This window comes from Acomys minous, assembly GCF_964271855.1.
Source record: "Acomys minous genome assembly, chromosome: 6".
Classification (NCBI taxonomy): domain Eukaryota; kingdom Metazoa; phylum Chordata; class Mammalia; order Rodentia; family Muridae; genus Acomys; species Acomys minous.
Window position 1 is genome coordinate 38,643,294 of NC_140487.1, and position 13,565 is coordinate 38,656,858.

General features: G+C 41.6%; 1 protein-coding gene across 4 annotated transcripts in view; it reads right to left on the reverse strand.

The window, feature by feature from the left end:
• Nucleotides 1-13,565, reverse strand: part of HYCC1 (hyccin PI4KA lipid kinase complex subunit 1) — a 101,646-nt gene that overhangs the window by 64,061 nt on the left and 24,020 nt on the right. For all 4 annotated transcript variants that reach the window (XM_084787739.1, XM_084787737.1, XM_084787738.1 and 1 more), the window contains 2 exons: nt 11,688-11,766; nt 4,688-4,789 (listed from right to left, as the gene is read on the reverse strand). In XM_084787739.1, coding sequence (XP_084643865.1) covers nt 4,688-4,789; nt 11,688-11,766 — 181 coding nt within the window. The remainder of the gene's footprint in view (nt 1-4,687; nt 4,790-11,687; nt 11,767-13,565) is intronic.

The window sequence follows — 13,565 nt, forward strand, 5'->3', positions numbered from 1 at the left end:
TTTAAGTCATACACTGTGATCAAATGTGTCAGAGATTCACAGTACTGCCTTTCAGGAAAACTTGAACCAACTATACATTCCATTAGCAGACAGCAGATTAAATCAAGCTCCCAAGCGATTTCTGTGACCAATAATTACAACAAAGAGAACTAATAGTCTAAATGTTTATTTTAAATAGGCTAAATAAGTAAACTAAGTAATAAGTCAAACATTTTTGGCTAAAGTCAAACTAGCCTGTGCTAGAATCAGGGCTGGGAATGTGTCTCCTGGACAGAGTGCTCACTTTGCATACCCAAGGCTGTGGGGTCGACTCTCAGCACGGGGGAGGGGGCAAAGCCAGAAAGCAACACACCTTTAATCCCAGCACTCAGGAGGCAGAAGCAGGTGGATCTCTGAGTTCAAGGCTAATCTGGTCTACAGAGCAAGTTCCAGGACAGCCAGGGCAAGACAGAGAAACTCTGTCTCGGAAAACAAACAAAACAAAACAAAAACAAAAGGAAGGAAGGAAGAAAAGGAGGAAGGGAGGGAGGGAGGGAGGGAAACCATCCACTTTCTGAGAGCTACTCTTCCATAGGGGACAGTTCCCATAATGGTGGGTAGAACGCAAAGGTTAAGACTGTCTCAAACAAAGCAGAAGCCTGAAGTGACTCTGCACTGTGCTCCAACACTTGCGTTCCCAAACCCCAAGCTTTAATTGAATCAATTCATGAAGCTTGCTTAAGTTTAGCAACTATTTGCAATTATGTACCTTGCTAGAAAATTCATTTAAGATACCCTGTAAGAACACACAATCAATTTTAATCAAAACACACTCAAAGTCTTTATAAGCAGTTTCAAATCCCAAATTAAAAGGATTTTTGCTTAATGAAAGCAGAATTAAATCAAGACACATTGCAAGAAGATTAAATAAAATTATGCATGTGAAGCCAATACAGATAAATACCAACATCTGTCTGCCATTTTACTGCGTGCAAAGAACTATCACAGAGAACTGCCGTCAGTCCCCACTGCACTGTGAGTACAGGACTGGCTGTTTTTCATGCGAGCAAGTGGGGACAGAAAGGCTATCTACCATGGCAGACAGCACATACTCCCAAGAGGGAGACGACTGTCTGAGTCTTACAGATGTCAGAAAGTAATAACATGCAATGTAAGGAATGCAGGCAACAGATAGCTTGAGTATATTTAAGATATGTAATTAATATGTTGGGTTGCTAATACTCAATTATATTTTGGAATATATTTCCCCATGGAGACATTGTCAAATATGGTCATTAGGTTATTAAAGAACTAGAAAAGTCTGTTCCTCAAATATATGTATTAAATGATCTTGTGCACGTGTGCGTGTGCCTGTGCATGCCTGTCCCTCTGTCTCTGTTTCTGTGTCTCTGTAACTTCCTTAGCCCCAATTAACACTTTCCTCCTCTGTTTTACTGCTACCACTATATATTCAGGTATCTGCTTAATTTACGTCTCATGTACTGGAGTATAAGTTCCGTACTATACGACCATGAATTTGACCTACTTTTTCTTGCCTATATTCATTCCTTAGCAGCTCCTAAGATACCATGTGCATTCAGTGAATACATGTTAAGTGAATAATGGAAAATTTCCATTAGTAAATCCAAATGATAAACTTGCCAGACTTCAAACACCAACAAAATCAGTGTCTGTTCCAAGTTTCAAAACTGTCAAAAGACAGCACCAACTGATTGGGAACATTTCCAAATTAAGACCAACTACTCTAAGAGCAAACAAAAAGTAACAACATTAAAGTCAATTACACTGTCACGTTTCAGAAGCACTTCTAGACATACTTGAAAAACTAAGTTATAATTTAAGAACAGAATACACGCTACCTTCACCCACATTAAAAAGAATCAAAGCAAAACAAGCTTAGAGAAAGAGTGTCCTACAGCAGTGCTTCCTAGGACTACAGGCCACAGAGCACCCTCACCCTGTTCCTAGAAACTGAAAGATTTTAACTGTCAAAGGAACATGGCATGGTCACAGCAACCAGGGGCTCAGGAGCAGCCACACTGAGCAGAGTGAGGTTGGGTTGTGTGGTGCCTCGTCTATGCAGTGAACCAGGTGCAAGGTGGAACAGGTGAGGCTATTAATTAGCCTGAGGGATCAGAAGTGCAAAAAGGAAAGTGTGAAAAGCAAAAGTCCTTGCTCTTTGATTTGTTAGAGCTGGATTCCTTAAAGTTACTGGAAGAAAAGGAATGCTCTAATTAAAACACAGTCCAACCAAATCTGGTCCTGGGAACTCTCTTCCTACAGCAGCCTGGTCAAAACACAACTGACCGAAGCATATTTTAAGCCCTTTAAAATACTGACAAGTAAATTATAAATAAAATTTAGTTCTTAAAAAATGTTTAAAGCAGCTGGGAGTGGTGGCACCTGCCTTTAATCCCATCACTCAGGGAGGCAGAGGCAGGCAGATCTCTTTGAGGCCAGCCTGGTCTATAAAGTGAGTCCAGGACAGTCAAGTCTACACAGAGAAACCCTGTCTTGAAAAAAACAAAAAAACAAAAAACAAAAAAGAAAGAAGAAAAAGTTTAAAAAAATGTACAAAGCTATATTTATTTTATTTGGTGAAGTAATTCTAAATCAAACAAAGAGAACTTCAAAAATGTTTCACCTTTCCCCTTTTTAAAGTCAGTGTTTGGCTATGCAGCCGAGGTCCTGAATTCCCAATATTTGTATCTCAGCATCCAGTGCTGAGACAATAGCCAGGTCACACTCCCAGCGTGCATCCAGAGCTGCCTGTAGTTTGGTGTGTAGGCTGCAGGCGTCCGGCCTTCTCCTGTCCACTCTAGCTTGTCTTGGTTTTCCCTGCTCTGCTCATGTTTAGACAGTCCTGCCTCAGGGGGTAGCCTCCACATCAGTAGGGGACACACTCTTACAGCAAACTCCTGATCCTCTGGCTCCTACAGCCTGTACGCCCCGTTCCACAGTGACCTCCAAGCCTTAGGTTCAGAGCATCTTAGAGATGTCTCCACTGGGACTGTGGTCCATGACTCTACATTCTGATTAGTTGTGGTTACATATACATATATGTAAGCAACAATAATCAACAACAACTAAAAAGGCTACAAATTTAAGAAAGAGCAAGGAAGTGTATATGGGAAGGTATGGAGGGAGGAAAAAGAAAGAGAAATGACGTAATTAAATTATAATCTCAAAAGAAAAAAGAAATATATATATTTTCAAGCAAAACCCTTCAAGAAAATGGGCTATGCAGACATGGTAGCACACTCCAAGCTCACTGGGAGTTAGGAATTGCTCGTCAAGGAAGCCTGGCAACACGCAACCCCAAGAAATAAGAGGAAAGAAGCTTGGTAAAGAGAAGACAAGGCAAACAAAGCTGTTTGATTAGTTATTCCAGATGAAGGCGGACAGCTTGTCAGGAAGATCCCTAAGCCCACTAGCACCCCACTTACAGTGTTCTCCACTGCATAGTAAGTAGAGTCTATACTCTCTCCAACAGAAATTAATAAAGTCTCCTGGCTTTATAGTCTCGTTGCAAAGGCCCATGGATCATGTAGGACGGGACTCTGCAGTATGTTACCTACCACTGAAAACAGAGATTAGTGGGGGCCAGCAATGCCAGTGCTCGGGAGGCAGATGGATCTCCATGAGTTCGAGGCCAGCCTAGTCTACATAGTGAGTTCCAGGACAGCCAGGGCTACAAAATGAGATCCTGGACGGGGTGGGGGCGGGGGGAGAGAGAGATTGATTTTCCATCTATCACATCCTTTCCTAAGTTCAAAAACAAAAGGAATTATGCAACTGCCCTTGTGTTCTGTCTCTTTCTAGTCCCAGAGGAAAGCACTAGACCAAACAAACTATACCACTCAATAAATGCCTAGTTTCCCTACACGTTCCTGTTGCTAGGGGTGTTTGTTTTACTTGCCACACACACACAAAATCCCATCTTTGTCCATGGTCTGTTTTTTATTGTTGCTATGAGACTGGTAAAGGATTTGTTCCTTCACCTCCCTACAGACTGGGCAGTCCAAGACCACAGTCTTCTTTCTGCATCACCTCACAACAGAAGACAGAAGGGCAAGAGAGCTAAGGAGGCTCAACTCACCTTGACAACAGTACCAATCCCACAATCTTCCCAGTCTTTCTTGCCACTCTCTACCCTGGGACCTGAACCCAGGACCTACTGTATGTTAGGCAAGAGCTCTCCCACTGAACCATATCCCAGGCCCACTTCTTGAGATTGTTACAATCAATGGTAAGTAAGTTTCCAGATGATTTTAGAGGGAACAAACAACTAAACCTCAGCATCAAGAGACTCAATTAAGCATGGTTGCTCAGTGTCTTCCACCTTTTTCTCTCAGGGTTAAGACCTCACATTCCTGGTCTCTGGGCCCCTAATATCCACCACAGCAATGACTCACAGTAGGTAATGAATAAAAAAAATCAATTGCAGTTACCTAGAATTTTCAAGGCCATAGAGAATCAGAGACACACAAAGAGAAGGAAAATGCTGAGAAAGATGGAAGGAGGATATAGAAGGATTCTAGTTTTTGTTCTGGAGAATGGCACACTGAAATTCATTTTACTGTTTTGTAAACACATAAATTTTCTCACTTTACATATGTATGCTATATTACCTAATTAAACAAAGATAATTAACTGAATTAATTAATACAAACTGTAAAGTACTTACCTCACTTTGTGGCTCCTGGATAACTTTATAGAGAGATGAAACTAAAGAATTCTTGTCTTTCAAATTTGTGGCATAATTTGGCAAAGATGTTTCTGGGAGTGTCTAAACAAATTAAAAAAACATTTTTTTATTTTTATGAAATTCTAAAGCAGAAAAATTCATAAAAAAGAAAATATATATTGGTCATTGACACAGACTGGAGTAAGGAGAGGGAGACTGAGAAAGAATGCCTAACGGGCACGGAGTTTCTGGAATTCCATGCGGGCGTTTGGTGCAACCTTATAAATATATCAAAAGAACAAGAACAAAAATAAATAAAACAAAATAAAATCAACCCTGCATTCTTACTTAAAATAGTGAATTTTACAATGTGAATTATAACTCAACAACAACAAATTAAGAAACTGTGTTCTGTTCTCTTATTACCAACAAGGTAAATCACCGTTGGGACTAGGGACTCAGCGCATAGAGCACTTGCTGCAAAAATGTAAAGACCAGAATTAGGACCCCAGAACCACCTATAAGCCGAGCAGGTACGGTGCTGCCTGTAATCTGCTCTCCGGCAGCCAAGACGCCATCACCAGGGAAAGCTGGCTTGCTAGACTCACCAAGTGGCAGGCTCTGTTCAACTGAGAGACCCCACCTCAATGAGCTAAGTGCAAAGTATCAAAGAAGATATTCAACCCCAACTCTGGACCGACACATGCACTGGCACACATGCAAGTGCATCCCCACACATGCAAACACCCACACACACATGCATGCAGCCCACACACCTATAGACACGCAAACGAGAAAAAACCCTTCATCTTTAGTTGCTGTTTTATTTTAGAAGCAACACTGGCCCCCATATAAAGCTAGAGCTGTCTTCACAGCGCCAGGGGGCGCCACCTTAGGCCTATTGGTCCTGCTTGTTACATGAGGGTCTGATAGTGTCTAACTTGTACACAACAGGTCACCTGGACCCAAATAGGCCTGAGTCCCATGCTACTGCAGTGCTGGGTCTGTGGTTGGGCAGAAGACCTAGACACCTCACAACTATTGAAGTACACAACTATCCTATCGCAAGGTAAGTTTCCAAATGCCATTTAAAATACAGACAACCTGATAGCACACCTCTCCAGACAGGGGCCCTGCAGACCAGACCAGAGAGGAATGGAAAGAGAGGTACTCTCAGAAGTAACTCATATAATTGTGGATAAAAAAGCAGTAGAAAAACTTAAAAGAAAATTTATTGTAATAATAAAAACTTAACTTTCAGAGCATATCTCATTAGCAGTGTTTGTCTGTCAAGTCACTGTTCCCATCCCAGTTCCTTCCTTCATTACTCAGTAACCAGTGGGTGCGAATCCCGCAGCAGACAAAGCAGCTCAAGATCTCCCTAACAGTCACGCTAAGACACGCACTATGTGTCACACAGCCCGTACCCAAGCATCTCATGACTTAATGTGGGCTGTGGCTAGAATACATTGGTTTATGTGTGCACAAGTATGCACAGAAAATGAAGCTACCACGACTGTTGCAGCAGGGTCATTTGCTGCATTCTTGCTCTCCTTTCTCCTTGAGGGAAAGAGCTGTCCTACCCCCTCCATCTCCATCCCTCAGCAAGGAGCCTCCCATTCAGACCTCTGCTGCCAGCACACAGAGGACCGAGTAAGAAATGAAACTATCATTGTTGGTACTTGGGGAGATTCTTTAAAAACAGGTCATATTTTGCCTGAAGACATGTAAGTGAATACAGGCTTTTCTAATTTAATATGAGAGTTTTGTTTACCAGCATGGCAAATAAACGTGAGCTGCTTGGAAACCTTCCACCACCCTCCAAACAACAGCAGCAAGAGCCTCACAACAAAAGCAGTCTCACCGCCTGGCTTAGCAGGCCAGAGGCTAGGGCACTCTTCAACATTTCAAAAGCAAGAAGCAAAAGGCCTCCAGGCAGTACACCATTTCTGTCATATGATCACGAGTAACTTAATACTGGAAACATTTATATAAAAGGGGGTGAGAATCGAATAAGCTTTCAATTTCTAATCTCCTAAATAAAATAAGCCTGAGGATACATGTAAAGCATACAATACATCTATATGAATACATAAAGTATTTTTTTGTGAAACAGCCAGAGGCTTTTAACGTTACTTACCCTTTCCCATACCCACTTCTATCCTGCCTTCCCATCCCCTACCCCCATTTAATTCTAACACTGAAGGCCTTTGAAATGTCTTATGGAAACTGAGTACCAGAGAAGCCTCCTAAAATGTATACATATATAAAATGAGTTCCCTCATAATGGGGTACAATGACATCCCTGGGGACCATAGCTACCAAATAAAAAGACCAATACGGGGTATGGACTTCCTCTCTTTGTTATTTAGTAGGGTCCCATGGACACCCCCTCCAAATTCCAGGGTTGAGTTGGCTCTTTTGTTTGTTTTGCCATTGCTCTTGGTCCCATTGCTTTGTGTCCCTCCAGACCCAGGATAGAATCCTACTGCAAAGACACCATGTATTGGAGTAACAGGACATGGGATCATCATGGAAGCTTCTTCTTTACTGCCTATCTTTCATGGTGCTGGAAGGCTCTATGCCTCTGACTGGGGAAATGTCATCAATAGTCTTATCTGTGAAGGCTGCAAGCTACAGTGACGACTGTGAGAGGCAGAGGGAATGGATGTCAGCCATGACAGCCCAGTTGCACACATGAACTCACAACACTTGGGACTGCACAAGATGGAGCAGCCTGAGACCTGGGAGGGACAGGGAGGGCTCAGGACATCACATCCCTATCCCTCTGAGGAGCCATTAGCAGCTGCTGGCTGCTGGGGTGTGGGAAACCATTTTCTTCAGGAATGCAGGCCCTGAGGGGCTACCCATGCTTGGTAGAAGGTCCCACATCCATGGACATACAAGCGGCACCAAAGTGACCCAGTGGGCATTAAAAAATGTTTTAGAGAGAGAAATATGAGGGGGAAGGATAGAGAAGGGATTGGAGGGAAGAAAAGAGAGGAAGGATTTGACCAAAACACATATGAATATATGACTATTAAATAAAATATTCTTAAAAGAGAAGAAGAAATAGCCAGAGACAAAAGAACATCTCTTTTTCTGAAACCTCAAACTCTGTAAAGCATAGTGTCCTGGGGCTGCTGCCGAAAAATGAAAAGAGAATGCCTCTAGTGAGGTAGCTATCATACCCAGCTCAAAACACCATCACTATCTCATGCTATGGACATGAGGAAAGTCACTTTTCTATAGAAAGGAAGGCTGTAACTACTGTGCTTACAGTGCCTTGGGTGGGAGACAGGAGAGATGCTCAGCATTAAGAGCAATGGCTGGTTTTCCAGAGGACCTAGGATCGAGTCCTACCTCAGCACCTACACAATGGCTCATAGCCCCAGTCCCAGGGATCCCACTTCTCTTTTGGCCTTTGTGGGTACCAGACATGCACGTGGTACGCAGACGTGCAGGCAGACAAAACACCCATATGCACAAAATAAATACATGAAAAGTAAAACAAAACAAATGGGGCTTTGACAACCTGATCTGAAAGCAGCAGATGAACTAAGTGCTGCTGGCCTTCTCAATCACCAGCTAAGGCTTCTCATGTTACAAAAGGGAGACAACGGAGATGAAATAAAAAATTTTGTTGAAATTACTCTTGGCAAGTTTTTAAAGAGAACAGATGCTTCGTACTAAAGTACCATTTGGCAGATGGCTTTTAAAATGTAAGAGGGTGACATGGACTGAGAGGAAGAGAATTAATGAAGATGGGCAGGCGGGGAGAAATCAATGAACAGAACAAGCCCACTCAACAGCTTCACACAGGGAAATGAATCCTTCAGCCATATATTGAGATTCAGTGAGTAGCAGAAAGTTGAAAAAATTAGGAGTCTGGATCTGTTAGATAATATACATACAGCATTAAGAAAAACACAAATCAATTTGAAATTTCTTCTTTTCAGTGTCTGTATTTAAAAAATGTATTTATCTCAAACTGTGCATAATGGAGCAAAAACATAAGCTGAAAAGGCAGCCATTATAAGGACGGTACTAGTTCCTGAAATTTCTTTTTACAAATAAGTCATTGAAAATACTAAACACTCATAAGGCCTTGGTCTAGTCACCTTGTTGGTCTATTAAGAAAACACTATTAAGAAATTAGCCAGTAGAGAGACAGAATTTTTTCTACAAGCAAACGTTTTTTACTTTTTAAAACTTTCACATGCATTTGTTTGTATTCATTTAGTGTGTGTGTAGGTCAGAGAACAACTTGGGGGAGTTGGTGTTCCCTGTGGGTTCCAGGGATTATGTCAGATCATCAGACTTGGTGGCAAGTACCTTCGCCCCCACCTCACCGAGAACTACCTCTGCAGCCCACTAAAGAACTCTATGTGCGCCACTTTTTAGATAAAGCTTTACAGGAAGCAGACTGCACTGTCTGGTGTTTTGGAGGCTGCTGAGTCAAACTGGCCAGGACACACCATCCAGCTGAAGTCACCGCTGCAGATCAGCTCCTCCAACCTTTCTGCGGCTACTGATTGAGCGCCAAGGACTTACTCATTAAAGCCACCCACTAGGCCTGCGGTCCAGTGGGCAGGCTGCTGACTCTCCTCTCACTCAGTCAATTACAGCAACGTTGCCATAGTTGTGCTACTCAAAAAACAAAACAAAAACCAAACAGGCACACAAACAAACAGATTTTCTTTTTTTAATTTTTAAAATTTCACAAAAATGTTGCTTACTGACAAAGCATTACTTAGATGAAACTTTTACATTTTCATCCTCTCAGTTTTATAAGAGATGTCTTGTCATGGTATCTCTTCAAAGCAATAAGACCCTGCTTACGAGCCTGGAAGCAGGAGCTGATGCAGAGCCATGCAGGAGTGGTACTTACTGGTTTTCTTCACATGGCTCACTCAGCCTGCTTTCTTATGGAACCCAGGACCCAGGGATTTCACCACCCACAATGGGCTGGGCTGGGCCCTCCCCATCAACCACTAATTAAAGACAATGTTCTACAGATGGCCTGCAGCCCAACCTATTTTATTTTGGTTTGGTTTTGGGTTTTTTGTTGTTGTTGTTGTTGTTGTTGTTGTTTGGTTTGGTTTGGTTTTTCGAGACAGGGTCCCTCTGTGTAGCCTTGGCTGCCCTGGACTCGTTTTGTGAATCGCCCTGGCATTTGGCTCACAGAGATCCGCCTGCCTCTGCTTCCCACGTGCTGGGATTAAAGGTGTGTGCCACCACACCTGGATCCACGGTCCAACTGAGGTTTCCTCCTCTCAGATAACTACAGTTTGTGTCAAATTGACATGAAATCTAACCAGCACAGGTTTCATTAGTTTAAAACATTTGTCATACTCATTAACCGCTCCCCATGGCCAATATTTAGCAGGTCTTCTTTGCACAGCCCATCTTAAGGAATCAGGAACTGGCTATGTCGGCCTTTCCACATTTGACTTAAGAATGGTCTACAAGAAATGGTACTCACAGTTAAACCAGAAAAGTTTCACCAATGACCCTCACTCCAAATCATGCCATACAAAACATATTAGAAATACCTTTGAAGCAGAAGAAAAACCTAAAAACCCTTGAACAATCATTTACAAAGCTAACAAGAGGGAAGTACAGATAAAATTTAATCCAAATATTAATATATGCAAAAAGCACTATATTGTGTACTTCTATAGCATTCCACACTGCTTCATAGTGAGTTAGGACATTCAAAGGAGGATACTCAATTTGTGGCAATAAAAACTAAGACAGTAACAAGGCCTATCAGCATTCATGAGGATTAGATGACAGAAGCAGATGAAGCCAGCAGGTTGGCCGGAGCACAGCTTCTCTAAGATCACTTAGCAACTGGAGTGTACCAATAACTCCTTCTCTGAGTGACTATTGTATTCTGACTCACTGAGAAGCCCTGTCTAACATCGCAGACCATCCAAACGTCATTTGAACAGGTGTCGATAAGAAAGACAGTTGCCCCTCTTGCCTGGACTGTCTAAATCACTGATGAAGAGGAGCAGCCTTGGTTTCCATCACAGAAAAGAGCTTCGGACCAAGAGGTTTGAACACATTACTACACAAACATTGTCATTTTCAAGACAGCAGGATCCCAAGTCCACTATGAAGTCCAGACTAGATGTAAAGCCCATTACACAGAGCCCTGCTGTGTTCTGAGACTATCAAAATATGGCTTGACTTAAATTTCGCCTAAAATGCCTTTCCTCCAAATGCTATCCAAATTTTGTCCTTTGTTTGGTGATGTCACTGTAGAACTATTGGGCTATCTCCTTCCCCGCAGCAAGCCAAGAAGCCGAGAGCTATCAGACTGTAAATCTTTCCCAGTGTCTGGGCTCATTAGCACAGACAAAATCAATGTGACATTTGCTGCCCAATCTTTTCACATCTGTGGTTTAGGATCATGAAGTGTCCACAAGGACCGGAGAAAGGAACCTGCTAGTTTCGGGAAGACAGTGTTAGCTACAAAGAGAAGACTTCATCAGACCACAGAGCCTACATTTTGTTTTCTTCACCACAAGCCAAGGCTTGCACTCTCCTGTCACAGGGCCTAGGTCAGCCCTCCAGACACACATCCTTTGGTGAAGATTTCTGTCAATCATGCCCAGCTCCACTATTTCCCACCCACTTCTGACAATGGGTCACTCACTGATGACCACTGAGGGAGAGGGAGGGCAAGAGGGGTGAGCGGGGTGACGTCAACACTGGAGACCCTAGTGGCAATGTCACATGGAAGGAAGAGAATAAACAGATGAATAAACTCTTTGAGCCCTTAGGGAAAAGGAATTAATCTTCCACAAAAGATTACTGTGCATAAACAGCTCCCTACTACAATACAGCACAATATTCTTTGTCCACAAATGATTTAGCATGTTAGTCACATATAATACAAACAAAACAAAACAAAACAAAAACCCACTAGAATTTAAATTTAAGTGCAGACAAGCTTTGTTTAGGATATAGTTAGAAGAATTGCTCTTACCTTAAATTCTGACAGCCATTCTTCCACAACTCCTAGCTCTGAGGTGAACATCTTTCCACATTTGTTCTGAACCTTCAATCTGAAAATGCACACAGAAAAGTGTAAGATATTTGAATTTATAGAAATGTTCCTATAGTTAGTTACTCCTTACTTGGGAAATTAGCTGCACACATGCTTTCCTACAGTCATTTTAAAACCAATGTCCACAGGCAAACCTTAATGCAAGACTCTAACAAAACAAAACAGAAAAATAAATATCATAAAATAATGAAACTGCCTCTACCATTTTCATTCAGCTTTCAGGAATGCAGTTGTAAAACATTCAAAATCTCTTCTTTACTTTTAATTATATAATTTCAAAAAATCATCTTAAAATTGTGTGTGAAAACAGATCTACCCACAAGTGACTTTACAGAAAACATTAAAGTAAATTGCTTTTCATACATTTCATTTAACTAAGCAAGCCATTTGATCTCTCTCTCTCCCTCCTTCCCATCTTATATAAAGAAAAAGTGAAAAGGAAATCTAGAAAGTGGGAGGTCTGTGAGGGAGAAACATCCACCCCTTCTGGGAGAGAGCACTTCCTTTGATAGCTTAGTATCAAGATAGGTTTTTTTTTAAGACAAATGACAATATCCAAGGCTATTCAATAATGATTATTTAGAATGCTGACTTTTCCTAAGTATAAATACAATGCACACAGCTAAAGGAAATGCAAAATTTTTATCTCATGCAAAATCTTGTTAAGATACAATCTCCTTTTCTTCCTCCATCCATCTGTGCAGTAGACTTAGACACATTTCCTGAGGTAGAACAGTTACTCTATTCAATCTCTGAATTGCCTGATTCCAGCATAAGTCTACCCTAGAGTAGGTTCTAGCCAGCAATGTAAATGTAGCAAAGGCGAGGCTGGACTGTCAGAAACTGGGTCCTGATTCCACTGCTGACTTGTAATATGACTTAAATGTTTGTGTCACTTCTACATCTGTGAAGAAATGATAACTAAACATCCTATTCCAAGAGATTATTCTGAGGATTAAATTTCATAAAGCAAATAAAAGCACTCATTACAATACTACTATTGTAATGAAGAAAAGCACAAACTCACAGAACCTCTGCTCCACTATCTATCAAAATCTACAGACAAGCCTAAATGAAAAACGCTGGTTCTTGCCAACAAATATATCAATCATGGTAACTTGAGTGACATATATCTTATTTTTTAATAAACAAAGAAGCCTACTATCCTTGGATTGAGTCAAGACTATCAGAAAAACACACATTTGTACCATGTCATTGATTTGATAGACTTGTCTAGATAAACAAGATTTGGAAATGTGTTCAAATGTTACCCAAAGCACTGCTGGATCAGGTTATCATCCTTAAAATCCAACAGAGGAAAAACAATCCGCCTCTTCAGCTCTCAGTACTGGGGGAAACCCTCCTTTAAAGCAAATGGGTTGTTTTTATACTAATTCCTGTGGATTATAACTATCTTGACTAATAACGGTGACAGCAAAGGTTCTGCCCCAACTCTGTCTACCCAGTCAGTCTACCTTAACTTTATCTGTCACTGTAGTCTACACTCTTTTGTGGTGCTGCTGGGCTGTGGTTGGCTTTTGTCTTGGTTAGCTGGTTGTCTGAGACAGGGTCTTACTGCACAGCCCCGCTGCCCTCTGATGCACTCCTCCTGCTTGAGCACTGCTGGAATTACAGGCGCTGAGCCCCGTGCTCAGCTACTTCACATTCTTACTCATTTTCTTCCCACTGCTACCTACTGACATTATATATCCTTCTGTGTGACTTTGCAAAACAAAGCAAATACGGTTTTTTATATTCTACTGCTTAATAAATGATAAAAAGTTATCACAAATAGGC